General features: G+C 43.4%; 1 protein-coding gene across 1 annotated transcript in view; it reads right to left on the bottom strand.

Annotated features, from left to right (window-relative positions):
* Positions 1-20,090, bottom strand: part of MAP2K5 (mitogen-activated protein kinase kinase 5) — a 150,914-nt gene that overhangs the window by 98,946 nt on the left and 31,878 nt on the right. The window contains exons 8-9 of the mRNA XM_054387914.1: positions 18,354-18,418; positions 1,844-1,883 (exon numbers count right to left, since the gene is read on the bottom strand). Of these exons, the coding sequence (XP_054243889.1) occupies positions 1,844-1,883; positions 18,354-18,418 (105 nt within the window). The remainder of the gene's footprint in view (positions 1-1,843; positions 1,884-18,353; positions 18,419-20,090) is intronic.

Here is a 20,090-nt window from a genome sequence, read left to right on the forward strand (position 1 = left end):
TCCTTGGGAGAAGAGCCTGACCCCCACCTGGCTCCAGCCTCCTTTCAGGGAGTTGTAGAGAGCCAGAAGGTCTCCCCTCAGTCTCCTTTTCTCCAGGCTTAACAACCCTCTCTTCCTCACCTGCTCCTCACAAGACCTGTGCTCTAGACCATTCACCAGCTTTGTTGCCCTTCTCTGGACCCACTCCAGTTGTAATGAGGGCCAAGAAACCTGAAAGCATTTTCTACCAGCTAAAATCGTTTTCACAATATCATCAGGTTCTATTAAATTTGTATATTATCACCAAAAAAACTCCCCAAAACCCCAGAACTCCACTTTCACAGATCCATGCTATGATGTTTCTCTGAGTTTGGCAATCCTCTTAGTCCAAGTGATGATCATGCCAAGACTCTGGCATTACCATTTCCTTTTTATTGCTCACAGCCATGAGATGTGTTGGGTAATTTTCTTAACTGAGCCTTTAAACTCTGATAACACAAACATGTTGATGTAATATCTCATTTGAAATCCTAAAATACCATTGAGAGTGACAGGACCACCAGGAGTAGTACCTATAAGATAACTCAGTTTCTCAGACCTTCAGGATGTTCATTATCCATCAGGACTACCCAAGCCCTCAGACTCAAAGGGAAACAAGGTGGTGAAACTGCTGGGGAAAAAGGTTTTTTTTTTGCCACAGGGAGGTGATTTCAATTAACCTTGCAAAAGGTGAACTCATTTCCCTCCTGCCTGTGGGATGTTTCTGGTTCTCCACCTGCTCTCCAGGCAGCTTCAGGGGGCACCCACAGCCCCACAGAAGCACCAGGCAGGCTTGGTGAGGAGAGTTGCCAATATTGAGCAGGACTGTCACTGAAGATGCTTTTAGTAGTGCTCGAAAAGGAAGATATGATGAAGCAACTTAGTAGGTACCAGGGAAAAGCAGCATCCTCATGCAACCCCAGTGTCCAGGGGAAGAGCCTTTTCAGTTCTACATTGGAAACTGAAATAAGAGATTCTTGAATATAAAATTTTCTCAACTTTTGTGCCTGTTACAACTCAGAGAATTCCTGTCTTACTCTAACTGCTCATGACAGGTCAAGGAATGACAGATATCACTTGAGAGGACATATTTTCTTTCCTTTAAAAGGACATATTTTTGTATCGATTGATTGTTATTACTGAATTTCCAAATCTAATTTAATGTTAAAGAGGTGAAGAAGACAAGGGCTGGCATCCTGTTTGTCACAGCTTTAACTGAACTTCAGAGAAGAGTGGGATTGATCTTACACAGCTTCACTGCAAAGAATGCTGCTAACAAGACAAGAAAAGTCAAATCAGTTGGATAAAAAAATAACTGGAGAGGAGAACATCAAAATAACTATTCCTGTTAAAGCCACAGAATCTCCTAGGAAAGCAGAAGACTATCCCAAAGTAAACAGGGAAATGCTCTTTATTTAAAAATGAGGTTGCAGAGACCACTGAAGAATTTGCCCTTAGGGACAGTTTGACATCAGCAGAGGAAGGCTGACATCCCATGGCCTTTCCATCCCTGCTCCTCCAACCCCGGGGCTCAGGATGGGGAAGGAAGCAGCACCTCTGCCAGTCACTAAGGAGGCACAGCCACCACTGAACTTGGACACATCCATGTAACCCCATGGGAACCTTCACACAGTGCCAAGCAATTCCCAGTGGGCAAAAGCTCTGTGCTCGTTTGAATTACTCAACTTCTGGGCTGGAGTTTTCCTGCATAAACAACATGGACTTTGATGCAATAAACCAAAGTGAGATCTAACAATCAGAAGGAGGGGAATGAAACCAAGGTCAAGAAAGAATGGAGAGGAAGAAAATTACAGTAATATCTTACCTTTACTGCGAGTATTTTTCCACTGGGGACGTGATATGCCCTGCATGAGGGGAAAAATCAAATAACTTCAGATGACATAAAATTCCCTCTCTACATATCTGCAACATGTATCCACTAATTTAATAGAAAAATGACTTGGAGATAATCAGTTTTATGTGGCATTTCTAAAGAGAGATTGATGAAAACAATTGATCACAAGAATACACTTTCAATACAATCATTTAGCAGGCTTTTAAATCTGCATGTTTTATATAGAAATCTGCATATTGAAGGCTTGGGTACAGAGTCAGAGCAAACTTCCAGGTATGAATTTATCCACTTTCACATGAAATAAAATGATGACATATTAATTACACAGAAGCTTCACGTAAAACAAGGTTTATCATGGAATTCTGTCAGTCCTAGAAGTATTTTCAGTGGCAAGACAGTGAGATAGACCAATATTAAATTGAAGTGAATTAAAGTGAAGCAAAACAGGTAGTGACTGATTTTTTCCCATCACCTAAGGGCTTAGAGACAACATCAGTGAAAGAGTTTTCTGCACCTGTATTTAAGATTAGCATGTGTGTGGACACAAAGGGTTAGAAATCATTACTGTTAATACTCCCATGTTCCCCAAAATAATTTTCCACAGTATTTCAGGAGCAGTTTGCCTTAATTTCTGAAGGCTATTTAACCGTGACTTGTGTAGTCCTAAGCATGAACTCCTAAGAAAATCAAAAGGTAGGAGACAAAAATGTCTCCTCAAAATCTGATGTAATTTTGCATAAAACCCAAAATCATTAAAGCCTTTCCCCTTCACTGATTTTATTGTCTCATACTGATTCATGACACTATGCACAGTATATATGTGGCACTAACTTTAAAAAATGATAATATTTTAGCACTCTTTACCTCTAGAAATCATTACTGAAGAAGAAAAGCTTTAATAGTAGGGTTTTTTTTGGCATGCAGAATCAGATACAGTACAGGGTGAGAGTGATGTTCAATCTTATTTATAACCCTAAGCACTCAGATAATTCCTCTTAATAGCTTGGAAGTTTCTACAAACTTCAGCTTCATTCAGTAACTCATGGATCAACATTTGCATAACCAAGCAGTGTTTTACGTTTAGGAATCAACTGGTTTCAAAAGGCAACCCCAAAAAATCAGTGTTATTTAATATCTGTCCAAGAGGCAAAGAGGCTCTGACAGTCTGAATGCATAATCAATGAATCCCACTGAGTCAATGAGCTCTGCTGTTAACTAGGGATGAATCAACAGTGGCAAAACGTTATGGACTTAAGATCAGCAAAGATGATAAGAAGATGAACAGGTTGAGCTAGCATGCTCAGCGTCTGTTAGCTTCATGTGGACTGTGCTGGACAGTTTGGCAACTTAATTAGCTTGTCAAGAAAGCTGATCTTTTTTTTTCCATAAGAGAGATCTCCTGTTTCCAAGTGAATTAAAAGGGAAGACTTGATTATTTAATTATGATGCACGCTAATTCATCCGTGGAAGTTTGGGTTAAATTTCCAGCAGAGGGCAGATACCTGGTTTGGTTTACAGAGCACTGACAGTACCAATTTAACATTTAATTATGGCTGAGAATTGGATCACAAAGGAGATGCCATGCCCATGGGTACGGCGCATCCACTGGCTTTGCTACCTGGGAGGAAAGGAATTTGTTTACTCCAGGTTGATCCGGCATCTCGATTGTCCTGACCTTCTCCAACACAATAACTGTAAAGTGATTAATGAAGTCTGAATGGGAGCTTTGGTTACACCAAAAGACAACCGTACACCTCTGTAGTGTTTTAATTAACAGCTAACACTTCAAATTAGTCTGTAGTTGCTACAGTAATTACCCGTTCCAATGAGTGTGCAGGGAAAACGGTTTTGTTAGATATTATGTAGAACTCTAAGTTGGAATTGATCATTTTGGTTACAGTCAGCACAGCTAAAGCCTGGAGATTTAGTACCTTTATGTAGCTTCGGAAGGATGCACTAAAAAAAAAATTAAAATCCCACAGAATAATGTGCACAGCATGAAGAAAAACATACTTTTGTGCATGCTGTATCCATCAGTACATCTACAGATGTCTACAAGGAGATTAAATTAGCATTCATACCCTGTAAGTAACACGAAGTCTCATCTGACAGATTCACAGAATAGTTTGGGTTGGAAGGGACCTTAAAGGTCATCTAGTTCCAACCCCCCTGCTGTGGGCAGGGACACCTTCCACTAGACCAGGTTGCTCAAGGCCTCATCCAACCTGGCCTTGAACATCCCCAGGGAGAGAACTTCCCTGGGCAACCTCTTCCAGTGTCTTACCACCCTCACTGTAGAGAGTTTCTTTCTAATATCCAGTCTAATTCGACCCTCTTCAAGCTTCAACCCATTCCCTGTGCACAGAATAATGTGCACAGCATGAAGAAAAACATACTTTTGTGCATGCTGCACCCATCAGTACTTCTATAGATGACTACAAGGAGATTAAATTAGCATTCATACCCTATAAGTAATGTGAAGTCTCATCTCAAGGGTCAACTCTCACAGATTTCAGTGTCACCTCCAAAAGTAAGTAAACAAACTCATCGCTGTAGAACCAGATCATTAGGGGAAGCAAAGCAGCAAAATGCAAAAGGTTCAGCACATTCCAGTGAGCACACACTTCAAAACCTTCCAGGATGGGATGCAAATGATGTTGCCTAATAAGCAGTTACAACAGCAACTCCTCTTGCTAGGAACCATTTGAGCAGTGCCTAACAGTAAAGACAAGCGGATGTTAAAGACAAGTAAAAACAGTTGCTAAATAGCTGCTGAACTACTTCAGAGACAAATGTAAAGAGAAGAATGCAATGAAATGCAAAATATTCATGGAAAAAAATGGTTTGAGGTTGGCAAAATTTCATTCCTTGCAGGAATCAGCTCTGGGAAAACAAGCTCATTCTGCTGCTCCTTCATGTTGGGGTTTGGGTTTGGTTTGCTTTTGACCCACTGTAGAAATACTCCAGCAGCAGAGGCAGTGCAGTAGAAAGCACTGCAGGAGGTCTAAGAACAGGACAAAATGGAGAGCAAGGAAGCTGGAAGATTGTGAAAAAGTGAGTTTTAGGGAACCTTCTTTCCCTGATGTCCTGGTAGACGGTGCTAAGGTGAAATGGAGGATGTGGTCAGCATCTCCTTTTGGGCAGTTCTGGTAAACGTGCCTGGCACACCATGCAGAGAGCTTGGTTTAAAGCTGCTGCACACTGTATAAGAACAGGAGAGGCAGAGCTCAACACTACATATTCTAAAGCATTCCCACTGGGGCAAAGAAAAATCTCTCCCTTCATACTCCCACCGGAGTTCATTGTTCTGAGCCCCTCCATCCATTACAATGAACAGCTTCTAAGCAAGACTGGCACGCTAGTGTCAAATATTTTATTAACCTTGACTATTAACCATATCCCTAGACATTCAAAGCCCTGAAGGGACCCATACAAGCCAAGTCCTTTAGCATAACTTTGTCTCCTCCACTCTGAAAATGGAGAGTAGCCCTCAGGGTAGCGTGCCCAGCTCTGTGGCAAAAGCTGTGTTATTTTGGGGAACAGGAAAAAAAAAAAAAAAGACAGTGTGAGCAAGCATGCATTCTGCTTGAACACAGCCCTCCAGCTAAGCTAGAAAAACTTCTGATGGACTGCAGAGTACAGACTGTGCATCCCTTGTGTTCCAGAAAATAAAAATCAATATCATGGAAAACTAGAGGAGGGCTTTGGGGGAACTGTCAACTCCTCAGCATCTTCCCCCACCCCTTTCCCCCTTCCCATAGATAAGATGTGTTCCTAAAGGAAAGCAAATTGAAAAATGAAAGCTTCAGAAGCTGCTGGTTTCTGTTTTAATAAGAAAAGGAGGGAAAAGGTAACTGAATTCCATGCTGTCTGCTTTGTTTTTCTTGAAGCCTACTGCAATACTGCACTAAGGCCATGGTGGTCTCAGGTTGATGGTTGGACTTGATTATTTTAGAGGTCTTTTCCAACTGAAATTCTATGATTCCATGAAAACCAGAGGGGAAATGTAAGATGCTTTGGCTCAAGCTTCATTAAGGAATAAACCACAGCCCATCCTAATATTCAATGCTAAAAAAAACCCCAAAACATACACTCAATATAGTGAGTTTCTACTCAGTTTAAAAGTAAAGCAAACAAACCCAACCAAACAGAACATGCACAAGCTTCTTAATAAACAGCTTAGATATCCAACAAAAGATTTCTCCCTCTTTCAACTTGCTAAGACTAACAATTTTATATCCTCCCTGTGAGGAATTTTACCTAAAAAGCACAGTAGGGAGCTGCATTACTTGCTGTGATTGTGGTTTAATTTCTTCCAGGGCAAGCAAAGAACTAACTTCAGGTTTTTCAACGTGCAAGCACTCAAGAGGAACAGCAATTTGCAACTCCCTTTCTAATTTTTAACTGTAAAGCATCTGCCCAAATACAAGTGATTTAAAGATGGTCACTTCAGAAGCAGGAACTGAGCATGCAAAGATCCCAGAGATTCTTCCAACAGCTTTTCCTATCAGGTACAGTAACTCTTCCCTACAGTCTGGGTTTACTATTATCTGAAAACTCACGATAAAGGCAACCTCGACCCAGAAGCAAAAATTCATTACAATTTTTATATCATACTGCTAATGCTGATGCCAAAGAACACTTGAAGAAGCCTGCATCAACCCACCACACACAAGATCCTGCTTCCTATCCATTCACCCTGCCCACCAGGACCTATTTTTCTCTTTCTTCCCCTCACAATAGCCAAGGAAACAATTTCTAATCAATAAGACACTCCTTGGCAAGACCAAATGATTCAAGGGAAAGCCATGACCTCTCTGCTATGCCAATGAGTCAGTCCCTTCCCTTCCCAGAAATATAACTGACATCAGCAAAGATGACAAAATGATGGACTGGCAGCACGGCCGCGCTGGCGGTGCGACGGCAGGACACAGGAACACAACGCTCCCCCTGGGCAAGGCACCAGAGAAACTTCTGGCTGATGCCACAAACTGGGATCTGCTGGAGCTCTGCTGCCTCACACAAAGTGTTGCTGTGGCATTCCGCTCAACGATGCTTCTAGGAGATGAAAGGGTGGCTGAAAGGGACCTCTGCATGCCATCAAATCCAGCCTCTCTCTGGAAGTGGGACTGGAGCAGTGGATGAGCTCAGCTGTAACTTTGGCTGGCTCTGTGCTGCAAGCCCCAAGGATAGAGATCCCCTGCTGCTCTCATGCCCTGTGACTGTGCTGCACCATCTTACGTGCAAAGTGCTTTCTCCTAATGTCCAATATGACCTTCTCGAGTGGCACCTGAGGCCATTCAGTAAAAACAGCAAATATTTTAGGTCACAGAATCCCAGCATGGTGGGGGTTAGAAGGGACCTCTGGAGATCATCCAGTTCAACCCTGCTGCTAAAGCAGGGCACCCACAAAAGCTTGCCCAGGACCACAATATTCAGGTGGGTTTGGAATCTCTCCAGAGGAGACTCCAGAGTCTCTCTGGGCAGCCTGCTCCAGGGCTCCAGCACTCTCACAACAAAGAATTTTCTCCTTATCTTCAGATGGAATCTCCTGGCTTCCAGTTTATGCCTCTTGCCCCTTGTGCTGTCACTGGCACCACTGAAAAGAGTCTGGCTTCATCCTTTTGCCCATCACCCTTTAGCTCTTGCTGAGCATTGATCAGATCCCCTCCCAGGGGATCTAACAGAAGTGAACATAAACAGGGAAGCCACAGAACCACAGAGCTGTTGAGGTTGGAAGAGACCTTTGAGATCATCAAGTCCAATGACTTGCCTAAAGCTCACAATCTCACCACTACTGCTAAGCTGCTCCTACTAAACCATGTCCCTCAGAACTACACCCACACATCTTTTAAACAACTCCAGGGTTGGTGACTTTACCACCTCCCTGGGCAGCCTGTTCCAGTGCCTGAGAACCCTTTCTGGGAAGAAATACTTCCTAATAACCAATCTGAACCTCCCCTGGCACAACTTAAGGCCATTTCCTCTTGTCCTGTCACCTGTTGCACATGAGAAGAGACCAACCCCCACCTTGCTCCAACCTCCTTTCAAAGAGTTGTAGAGAGCCAGAACGTCTCCCCTTAGCCTCCTTTTCTCCAGGCTGAACACTCCCCAGTAACACTCAGTCATTCGTCCTAAGCCCTGGGTTTCTTTGAGTTAAAATTTTAACACAAAAAGCTGTGGTTGTAGCGAGCAGCACCTTCAGATGTGAGGGCACTGAATGGAGTCAAACTGAACATTTCCCTGCCCTATGAGAAATAACCCAGAGCAAAATGACTGTGTCGGTGTCGCACAAGATGAACACAGCTCTCTAAGTGTTATGCACTGCAGAATGACACGTCAGTCACCAGCTGCAAACTATAGGCAGCAAATCACCCACAGATTTGGTTTGCTGTTAATTTTCCCTTCCCCTCCATCCCCCTACCCCCTTTTTTTTGTTTGCCACTGTCTGTTATGTTCCTGGTCAGACTCTGGCAATCTGATGACAGAATTGTCACGTACTCCGCCGGCCATCTAAAAGACATGGATTCAAATTGTTTCTAGGAAATAAACACTTTGACAGTTGTTGCCTTCTGCAATAGGCAAACACATTAGGCTGACTCTCTGGCTGTTAAAACAGGAAATCCAAAGTGCAGAGCAGTTGTAAAAAGGAGCTTTTATGGGGATTGTGCTAGTTCAAACAGCAATCGACGCCAACCTCCCCGCTCTCCAAAATTCCATTACAGATGCTTCAGCACTGACTGCAAAATGATTTGTTGCTCAGATCGGAAACAAACAAGCAAACAAACAAAAGCTTGTTATCTGCATTTTAAACTTTCCAAAAGGCAAAAATTGGCAGAAGAAGCTGCATAAAGAAAATGTTGGACAGTAAAATGTCTTACTTAACCCAGCTCTATGGGAATGAAGCACACAAGCCCAAACCCAGTAGAACGAAACCCTCACCTCTTCAGTGCTGTAACCTACTACTACTTCCATCTGTTGTCACTTACACAACTCTTCCTCTCCACTGCAGCCAAGCATTCAGGGTCAGCCTTTGAAAACTGGGTTACAAGTCACAGAATCATAGAATTGTTGGGGTTGGAAAAGATCTCTAAGATCGAGTCCAACCCTCAAATTAACACCACCATGGCTGTTAAACCGTGTCCCCAAGTGCCATGGCCACACGTTTCCTGAACATCTCCAGGGCTGGTGACTCCACCACCTTCCTGGACAGCCGATTCCAGTGCCTAACCACTCTTGCAGGAAAGAAATTGTTCCTAATCCCCAACCTAAACCTCCCCTGGCACAATTTCAGGCCACGTCCTCATGTCCTAGCACCTGACACTAGGGAGAAGAGTCTCTCTCCTTGGATCCATCCCATTGCAATTCTGTTCTCATTTCTTAGAGAGATCTGCACAGACAGAAAGAACTGAAGCTGGAGATGGCTTAGACTTGACACTGCTTGAGGAAGCTGTGGTGTCACTATCACCAACACCAGGTCATTCACTACCATAGGACCAATCCAGTTAAGATGCAGACACAGTAATGTACTTCAGCTGCTGGCTTTGAACCATCTGAAAGGACAAGAGGCAGCAGAGCAGTCATAAGCTTAGACTGACATGGACAGTAAACCCATCACAATTGGAGGAAAAAAGCTGAACCAACAGAATGAGCAAAAAGGTATGCCACACAGTACAGTGACAGCAGTTTAGATGGTACCATGTCTCCACAACAAGACCTAAAGTGGATTTTCTGCGTTATCAAACAATTTGTTCAAGAGAGATGCTTCCTGTTGCTACAGAACAAAGGGTGATAGTTTAATTGAGAGGGAGGTTCAGACTAGAGACGAGAAGAAATGTTTGACACTGAAGGTGGTGAGACCCTGGCTCAGGTTGCCCAGAGGTCGGAGATGCCCCACCTCTGGAATCATTCCAGGTCAGGTTGGTTGGGGCTGAGTAACCTGCTCTAGTGGCAGATGTCCCTGCTGACAGCAGGGGGTTGGATTAGATGACCTTGAAAGGTCCCTTTCCCACCCAAACCATTCTAGGATTCTATTGTGTTGGTAGCACTCATAGTATAAAAGTTCTTAAGGAAAATAATCAGAGCAATTCAGTTATGACCAGAAGCAGAAAACACAACTGTGCTAAGCAGCACACGTTCTCTAGGTAGTCACCATAACAGCTTGAGGAGTGATTTTCTCCTCATCATGGTTCAGTTTCAAGCAGAAACTTGCTCGTCCCCAGGAGCAGGTTGAGAGCACAAACACCATGAGGTTAGTTACAGTGTTCCAGTCACCACTGGACTGCAGTGACAGACCACTGTGATGAGCACCACGCCAGAAACAATTCTGGCATTGCTCCTCATGTATCAGTCCTTGCCATGGTCATTAAAACAGTGTGGTGACATGCAGGGAACGTGGTTCTCCATCAGAGCTGGGTATGGAAGGCCACCCCTTATGATGAGCAATCAGTCAGCATCTGAGCAGTCAACGTCTAGCATTTTGAGCATTTTCAAAGAAGCTGGGGTGAAAAGAAATGGAGAAAGATCAATGTCAACCTCACTGGTGTTGTTACACCCACTGTTGCTCACAGAGACATCAAGCAGAGCTTAAGGAGAGTCTGAAACAACGCTGGCAGCACAATTCCTACACCAATACAGGTTCTTCTGCCCCTCATCCTCTCACATTCACTTCTGCTAGCGTTATTTAAAGATGTATTTTATGTTAGGGAATATTCAGTGCTTATGAGCTTGGCATAGCTTGGCTATGGCAAATTCCACCCACCCTCTACTCTCTCCCACCAACCCTCTACCCTTCCCCCCCCGACCCTCTACCCTTCCCCCCCCGACCCTCTACCCTTCCCCCCTCGACCCTATACCCCTCCCCCCCCGACCCTCTACCCTTCCCCCCCGACCCTCTACCCTTCCCCCCCGACCCTCTACCCTTCCCCCCCGACCCTCTACCCCTCCCCCCCGACCCTCTACCCCTCCCCCCGACCCTCTACCCTTCCCCCCGACCCTCTACCCCTCCCCCCCCACCCTCTACCCTTCTCCACCAACCCTCTACCCTTCCCCACCAACCCTCTACTCTTCCCCACCAACCCTCTACTCCACATTGTTATTTGTAACCAAGAAACAGAGGATATTGCCCATGTTGAGGGAAGCTATATTATGCTCACACACCACCTCACTCATTGCCAACAAGAGCAAACTCACATTTCCAGGCTTACTATTTGTTCAATCCTCCAAGCTATGGGCACACAAAGCAAACAAAACAACTTTAATTTAAGAATCATCCAGTTTCTAATTAAACAGCCATAGGCAGCTGGCTGGGTACATTTTAATCAGTTTCCATAACCTATTGATTGTATACTGAAGCTTAAAAAATTAAAAGTAAAAAGATGACCGGGGAATTGTCCCATCTCAGAACAACAGTAGAACCCTCTGTAAATAACTCCTCTTTTAACCATCAGCTAAATGAACACTTCAATACCACAGTACAAAGTCTTCTGCAAAATTACTTTAACTAACAAGCAGAAATTTATCAGCTTCAGCCAAAATCAATGCTGAAATCAATTTGAACACTGGTTGTGTCTAAAGGGGCTCATTGGCAATTTAGGGAAATTACACCATGTAAATGCCTGTGCTTTAATTGAACAGTTTCATCAACTAGGCTGTGATTGCTGTCCATTCATTTATTTACTTTCACTGCAGCTCCCATTCTGCAAAGGAATGGGTTTTGTCAGACTTGAAGGAGGTACTTTATCTTCATTTTATGCACTTTTGTGCATAACAGATTTTATGAGGCAGGCAAGTGATGTCTGGGGTCAAAAGAAACAAGTGAACAGCAATCACTGGTCAGTCTTGTTTAAACTGCAAGGATAATGCACAGAAATTGGGTGGGTTATTTCAAACTTAGTCCAGCTGTTCTTGTTCCAATGCTTTTGAGTGGCACTAAAAAGACAACAAAACAAGAATAGCAGAAAATAAACATGGTATGGGAAAGGAAACAAAGGAAAATATCTCCCCAACTGCAGCACAAGAATGCAGAGGATGGGGTTTTCAGACCTCGTGTGGCCAGTGATTTGTTTTGACACCAAATAAAGCCTTGAACCTGCCAGTACTTCACTTTTTCAGAGCTGCATCAAGCACCAGGCTGGGACAAGAAACGTGTATAAAGAGTGGTAAGAACCTCTCCTGGAAAGAGCAACTATCAACTGAGTAGGGCAGCAGAGATGGGCTCCATTCATGCTTCTGTTTTGCTGCCTTGGGAAAACCACTTCTGTCTCTGTTCACCCTCCTTCTCCCCAGAGAAGGAGACTCCTCAGACTCTCCAGATAGCCTGCTCCAGGCCTCCTGTGCCCTCACACCAAAGAAGTTTCTCCTCATGCTCTGACAGATTCTCCTGGCTTCCAGTTTGGGCCCATTGCCCCTCGTGCTGTCAATGATCATGACTGAAAAGCCAGAAGGAGCAAACAGGGACAGGCTCTGAGAGTCTTTTCAGCCTGGAGAAGAGAAGGCTCCTGGGAAACCTTAGAGCAGTCTTCCAGTGCCTGGAAAACTGGGGAGGGACGTTTTACAAGGGCTTGTGGTGACAGAATGAGGGGCAATGGCTTTGAGCTGAAAGAGGGGATATTTAGATTGGATATTAGCAAGAAATTCTTTACAGTGAGGGTGGTGAGACACTGAAACAGGTTGCCCAGGGAGGTTTGGGATGGGAGGTTTGAACACCCTGGAGGTGTTCAAGGCCAGGTTGGATGAGGCCTTGAGCAACTGGTCTAGTGGAAGGTGTCCCTGCCGATAGCAGGTTGGTTGGAACTAGATGATCTTTAAGGACCCTTCCAAGCCAAACCATTCTGTGATGCCTTGCTGACCCAAAGCTCCTTGAGCAATGAGGAGCTACTCCAGCTATTCCATCAAATAGAGCTGAATCACCTCCACCTCCCTTATTCTCACCCAGAGCTACATCTCCTCCAGAACAGACAACACTTCATCCCTGCTAATGTTGGAGAGGATCTGCAATACACTGGCAAGGCATCATTTGCAGGCTGCCTGGCAAGAAAGAGCAACTTCCCAGCTGTCTTGCCATGCACTATGTTTAATGTGCTAATGGGGCACCCCAAGGCTAGCTTGAGAGAGGGAATAAAGAAACAGGCATATGCTGGAATGTACAACTCAACCAAATAACAAAATTGCTCAAGTAAATTGCTCAAACAAATTAAGTTTCCACATCTCTCCCTATTTTCCCCAGCTCTACAATTCTTCTGGGTGGTACATCATCAACAGCCACTTCTCTCTCAATTACTCAACTCAAAGTGAAGCCGTCTGCTTTAACAGTGTTTTGCTAAGATGAGAACTGATTCTCCCTTTTCTTCCCTCTCCCCCAGATACTGGGTAACAAATTAATTACGGCATCATTGAGACTTTATGTTTGTCTCTGTATCCAGAGCATTACAGTTCACTGCTGTTGAAGGCTCCTCTAGCAGAATCTAAAGATTGCCAAACCATACACAACAGACACTTCAAAAATATCCCAGGCACCCATCCACTAAACACAGCTACTTCCTCCAGAACCACAGAATGGTCTGAGTTGGAAGGGACCTCCAAAGGTCATCTAGTCCAACCCCCTCTGCAGTAAGCAGGGACATCTTCAGCTAGATCAGGTTGCCCAGAGCTCTGTCAAGCCTCACCTCACCTTTGACACCTCACTCCTCATTTGCACTACAATTGCCAATCAAGAACAAGAAAATATGAAATAAGAGAAAAAGTTTCTTTTTGCTTGTATATATAAAGGATGGAAGCCATTGAGAGACTTCACAGAATAATTATTTGCCAGAGATTAATACCTCTACTTAGGAATCTTTAGGTTCAAAACAGACACAAAAAGAAGGATTTTAGGTGTAAATCATTAAATGTAGCTACTCCTGAGACTGGCTGGTAGGGTGTCTACATCCCACTACAGACCAAATTGTTGATCTTCTTTCACTGAAGTAAACAGGAGTAATCTTATCAAAACAGCCTCTTAGTAAGAAATCAGGCTGCACAGAGAGGTGGTGCAATCTCCATCTCTGAAGACATTCAAAAGCTGCCTGGATGTGTTCCTGTGTGATATTCTTTAGGGGAACCTGCCTTTGCAGGGGGATTGCATTGAATTTCCAGAGGTCCTTTCCAAGCCCTACCATTCTGTGATTCTGTGTAATCAGAAAGACTACCACAGAGCTGGAAGGTTGAGCACCTACTAGTGGAACAGTCTCTGGGTCCTCTTGTCAGGTCAAACCTTTACAAAATAACAGCAGCTGAGTTTCAAAAAATTTGTAAAACTGGACTTTTGATACTCCATGGAAAGTGGAAATTCCAGTTAATGATATAAAACTATCTACAGGAACTGGAAAACACAAGAGAAAAACTCTGGAGTGCTTTTAGACTTTGTTAGGGCAGATTTCATTCATCGCTTTCTCAGCAATCTTGACTCAAGACATATTGCTCAGTATGCTCCAGGAGAAGAATTCCTGCTTTCTAGTTGTATGTTCAAAACTATTTCTTAAATACACAGTTTGGGGTTATTTGTATGGTCTCCCCTATTTTGGAAAATATAAGCAATCTGAAAGCAAGAATAATTAACTGGTTCTGCAGTTATCTCTATTTGTTATTTCTTAAGAAAATAGGGTATCAAAAGATGGGGGGGAAAAAGGAAGACAAGTATAAAATCCCCCCCTTTTTTTTTTTTTAGAACGGGGAAAACATTCAGATTCAGCAAGTTCTCACTAGAAATATTGCTATAAAGTATTGATTTTTCACCAGACTCAATTGACTGAAAAGTTGTTTGTATAGCAATATTGGCCAAGCCAATATAGTGGAACAATTTTGCTGCACACAGTAATCAAGTGTATTTCTAAAGTATAATTACACTGTCATAAAAATAAAGCTAAGATACCTCTTCTCCAAGCCATAAACCAGCTGCAGCTGTAAAGAACCCAAATAAATGAAAGAACATTTTCTAACTAAGCATACTGTCTTCCAAAGACAACAAAATCACCTCCCCCTTTAAGCCAAGGGGAGCATGAAAAGTGATCAATACTTCAATCTCAATAAACTATTTCAATAGTAGTTAATTCACGGGGAAAGAGAGGCTGAAAATTTTTGCTCAGCGACCTGCGACCCACGCTCTTGTTTGCTGAATACTGATAATATATCATTGCCATAATGGATATGACTTAGTATAAAGAGCTTGAAAGAGAGGGGAAAGCAGAAAAAGATAGCAGACAGACATGCTGGTTCTCTAAGTTCAGATCAATACTACACACAGCCTCCTCTGAAACAAACTGACAGCATGGAATGGTGGAAGAAGGAAACCAGCCGAAGATTTGCAATTAATTTCGTTTGACAAATGTTCATTGATCTAATGGAATAAAATATATGTGGGCTGCTACCTATGACTACTGCAATCCAGCTACCTGTAACTATCCCATTTTGTAATTTCTTTCTGGCTTCTGTAGCACAGATGTTTCTTTGCTGAGAGAGAACAAGCTGCTCTTTATTTCTGTTTACTTTAAAAGTGATTGCTCCAAGGTAGGGAGTTTTGTCTGTGGTTTACCCAAAGCACATCACCATGCTAAGTGCCACCTCCCTGCAACGAGGACAACCAGTAGCTCTTCAGGGATGAAAGTGAATTGATACAACTCTCAAACCAAGAGACAAATTTGGGATAACCTGAGAGAAATCCCAGAATCCCAGCACAGTGGGGCTTAGAAGGGACCTCTGGAGATCATACAGACCAACCCTGGTGCCTAAGCAGGGGCACCCCACAGCAGGGTGGCCAAAGATGACAATGTCCAGGTGGGTTTGGAATCTCTCCACAGAAGGAGACTCCACAACATCTCTGAGGAGCCTGCTCCAGGGCTCTGGCATCCTCACACCAAACAAGTTTCTCCTTGTATTCTGATGGAACCTCTTAGGTTCCAGTTTGTACCTGTTGCCTCTTGTCCTGTCCCTGGGCACCACTGAGAAGAGTCTGGCTCCATCCTCTTGCCCCTCACCCTTCATCTCCTGCTGAACATTGAGCAGATCCCCTCTCAGACTGTTCTTCTCCAGGCTCAACAGCCCCAGGGCTCTCAGCCTTTCCTCCTCACAGAGATGCTCCAAGCCCCTCAGCATCTTCATAGCCTCCACTGGCCACTCTCCACTAGTTCCCTGTCCCTCTTGAACTGCGGATCCCAGAACTCTACACGGCACAGATCAGAAGCCAATTTGGGGAGAAAACCATATTTCATCTCTATAACCTGGTATTTGCATTACAAAAAAAATCATCCCCAACTAGATCAGGATGGTCAGGGCCCCACCAAGTTTGACCTGAATGTCTCCAGGGATGAGGCCTCAACCACATCTCTGGGCAACCTGTTCCAATATTTTATCACCCTCATTGTGAAAAACTTCCTCCTTACGTCCAATCTTAATCTCCCCTGCTCCAGTTTCAAACCATTACCTCTCATCCTACCATCACAATCCCTTCTAAACAGTCCCTACCCAGGCTTCCTGTAGTTTCCTGTAGTAGCAAGTTTGCAGGTGACACTAAATTGAGAAGAGGGTTGATCTGGTTGAGGGAAGGAGGGCACTGCAAAGAGATCTGATCAGGTTAAATCGATGGGCTGAGGTTAGTGGAATGAGGTTTGACAAGACCAAGTGCCAGGGCCTGCACTTTGGTCATAAAAACCACAAGCAATGCTACAGGGTTGGGGCAGAGTGGCTGGAAAGCAGCCTGGTAGAAAAGGATCTGGGGGTGCTAGTGGGCAGCTGTGTCCAGGAGCCAGCAGTATATCCAGATGGCCAGGAAGGCCAGCAGCATCCTGACCTGGATGAAAAGCAGTGTGTTCAGCAGAAGCAGGGAAGTGATTGTGATCTTGTACTTGGCCCTGGTGAGGCCACAGCTTGAGTACTGTGTTCAGTTCTGGGTGCCACAGTATAGGAAATACACTGAGGTGCTGGAGCGTGTCCAGAGAACAGCAATAAAGCAGGTGAAGGGTTTAGAGGGCATCTCCTACAAGGAGCTGCTGTGGGAGCTGGGGTTGTTTAGTCTGGAGAAAGGAATGCTACAGGGAGATCTTACTGCACTCCAAAGCTGCCTGAAAGGTGGTTGGAACGAGGCTGGTGTTGGTCTCTTCTCTCAAATGAGCGGCGATAGGATGAGAAGAAATGGGTTTAAGTTGTGTCAGGGCAGGTTTAGATTGGACATTAGGAAAAGCTTCTTTACTGAGAGAGTGCTAAGGTGTTGGACAGGCTGCCCAGGGAGGTGGCGGAGTCATCATTACTGAAGGTGTTCAAGAAGCTGTAGATGTGGTGCTTCAGGATATAGTTTAATGGTCATGGTAGTTGGGTTACGGCTGGACTTGACCATCCTTTTCCAACCTTAAGGATTCTATGAGTCAGTGATTCTGTGTGAGATTTCTGAATGATGTTCCATCTGCAGGGCAGACCTGATTTCTGAAGAGTCCATTCAAGGACTGGATTTGTTCCTTTAAGGCTTTTAAAATCCATTTTCAGTAAACCTTCTGCAAGGAGAGTTGTTTTGTAATGCTGGCAGCCAATTAGGAGCTGAACTAAATGCACTGTAGCTTTTAAAACATTTAGAAAACCCAAAACACCAAAAAAACCTGTTAATATCAAAGTGAAAATGTCTAAGGTATAAACAAAATCATAATGGGATGCTGGGTTACTGTATATGGTAAATAGCTCTCTGGAGGAAACCTTTATTACTCCCTCAGGGCTTTCTTACAAAGTATGGATTTCTTAATTCCTAGTGGAATATTTTTCATACACCACTGCAGACTATTAAGTACCAGATATTACATTATGTAGTTTAAACTTTGCACTATGCATGAGAAAAGACTTTCCTGTTGAGAAAACTCTATCTCTGCTATTATCATCTTTACAATATTAAAATTAATACTGGCTGCAGGGTAGAAGCTTCACTGCCAAAATTCGGGGGAGTTTATCGTTTAATATATTCATCAGCCTGCATGCAAAGCTACTCAGGAGGGAGAGAAGGAAGTCACTACAACAGTGAGAGGGGTATCAACTAATTTGGGATTGCTGGTGAGTGGCAGAGCAACAGTGTCATCACATCCCAGTACTGGGCTAGCAAAGGGCGTGGTAAAACAGCAAGAATAATGGTATTGCAAATACTGCCAGCAATTCATTATGCTTCAGGACATTTCCAGTTCCACTTGTGAACCATTAACTTGTTACCCAGGAGGAATTCAGAGCTAAGCCTTAAAAAGATAATAAAAATGCAGCAGCCCTCACGGCACCCAAGAGCAGACACCTTGTAAATATGTAAAGAGAATTCTCAAAAAGTGGATACTGAGAATTTCTTTGCCTTTTTTTTTTTTTTTTTTTTTGTAACCATGTAGCAGTGACAGGCCCTCTACCTCTCAGTACAAATCTGAAGGGGGAAAGAGTGCTGGTAACATTTTATTTTCAATAATGTGAAGTGAAATTCAACACTCACTTGTAGACTGTGCCTCCATTGCCATGACCGAGGATGTCTCGATACCGTATGTCTTGTTCATTCATCTCCACAAGAAAGAAAGAAAAACAAAAGAGATGTCATGCTGTGGATGGAAATGTCAAGGAAAAGCAACTCTAGGCCATAAACAACAAGCAGTCTGGGTCATTTCAAGTTCAGCTGCAAGAACGAGAAGATCAATACAACATTTGCTGTCCAATTTATAAAAGACGATACCAAGGGACAAAGTGATGGAAAGTTTAATGACAATTTGTTTGCCTGGGTCATTTCATTAAAGTTTGATAAAAGGTGTCAAAATGGAATGATATAATATAGCTCAAGAGGGTCAGGTCACAGATACTGATAGGAAAAGGGTCTCCAGAACAGCACATAACCAGAGCCAAAGTTGGAGGTGAATGGAAACAATCCAACAGAAAACTGTCATCCTAAGTATGGCCAGAAAAGTTTGTGATTTATTCTGGAATCAGGATAATTGATACTAATTGAGTGACAGTTCCGTCAGCAGGATTCCTTTACAGTGCTTCATTTGTTATCTTTTAACTAAAGCAAATATTCTGAAATTCAAAGGATAGTCTTGGATTGCTAGCCAATAATTTTCTTTGAAATACACAACTAATCCTCTGCCTCAATCTTTCCACTCATTGGGACAACTCTCCAGATGGACTGATATCCTCAGATATTGGTGCAGAAGCTTGATACAAGCAAATGCTGGAATTTGGGATCCTTCTGATAGGGATTTTATAAAAGCTTATTAAAACATCACCTTGCTGGAGGAGCAAATGAACCATAAAACTACCGTTCAACCTTCTCCTGCACAGATAGCAATACTGACCTTCCAGCTAAACCACCTATTAAGAAGAAAAAAGTCCCTACAGGTATTTTTGGAATGCCTGTGTGCACTTGAAATCAAAGATTTTAATGGGTGTAAATTGTGGGCTGCATGTATTTGCTATTCCAAAAAGATCTCCTCCAACTCCTGAGCATTTGAAATAATGTCTGAGCAAATCCCACTTTAAAAAGACATTTTCCTAGGAATCTGTTACCAAATCAGTTCCTGTTAACTATTTCAATTTGATGGGACAATCAAGTTAAACAGATTGGATGAGGCCTTGAGCAACCCAGTTTAGTGGAAGGTGTCCCTGCCCATGGCAGAGGGTTGGAACTAGATGATCTTTAAGGTCCCTTCTAACCCAAACCATTCTGTGATCTTCCATGAGTTGGAATGGCTGCTACAGACTCTGTCATTTTTGTGTATGTGTGTGTTAAAACGCATCAAAAACCCCTTAATGCTATATCTGATCTGCCACCACTGATGTGGTTAGAGCCAGGTGCCTGGACAAAAGTAATCCTTTGGATTAGAAATCACATCAGCATGTCTGAGATAGCTTCAGATTAGTGATTTCAGGTACCACCAGCACCATGACAGCCACGCAGAGCTTGCCACCAGCCAACCATCTGCATTTATCCATCTTCTGAGATGGCTTTTCAAATTCATCAGGGACGCGTGCCCATCAGTTACTCAGCCATCTTTAAGCACAGGACATCAGTGAAGAGAAGAGCAACTTTGCCCCTGGCATCAACTGGAACAAGTAAGTGATGGTTACAAGCTGAAAGGCCCTAAAGAGTCAATACTCAGCATGTCTTACAAACAGAAAATGGAATATCTAATTGATTTTAAACCATCTGGTTTAAGGACCGAAATTCTGAACTCCAAAATTC

The sequence above is a fragment of the Indicator indicator genome, chromosome 16, assembly GCF_027791375.1.
Source record: "Indicator indicator isolate 239-I01 chromosome 16, UM_Iind_1.1, whole genome shotgun sequence".
In the NCBI taxonomy this organism is placed as follows: Eukaryota; Metazoa; Chordata; class Aves; order Piciformes; family Indicatoridae; genus Indicator; species Indicator indicator.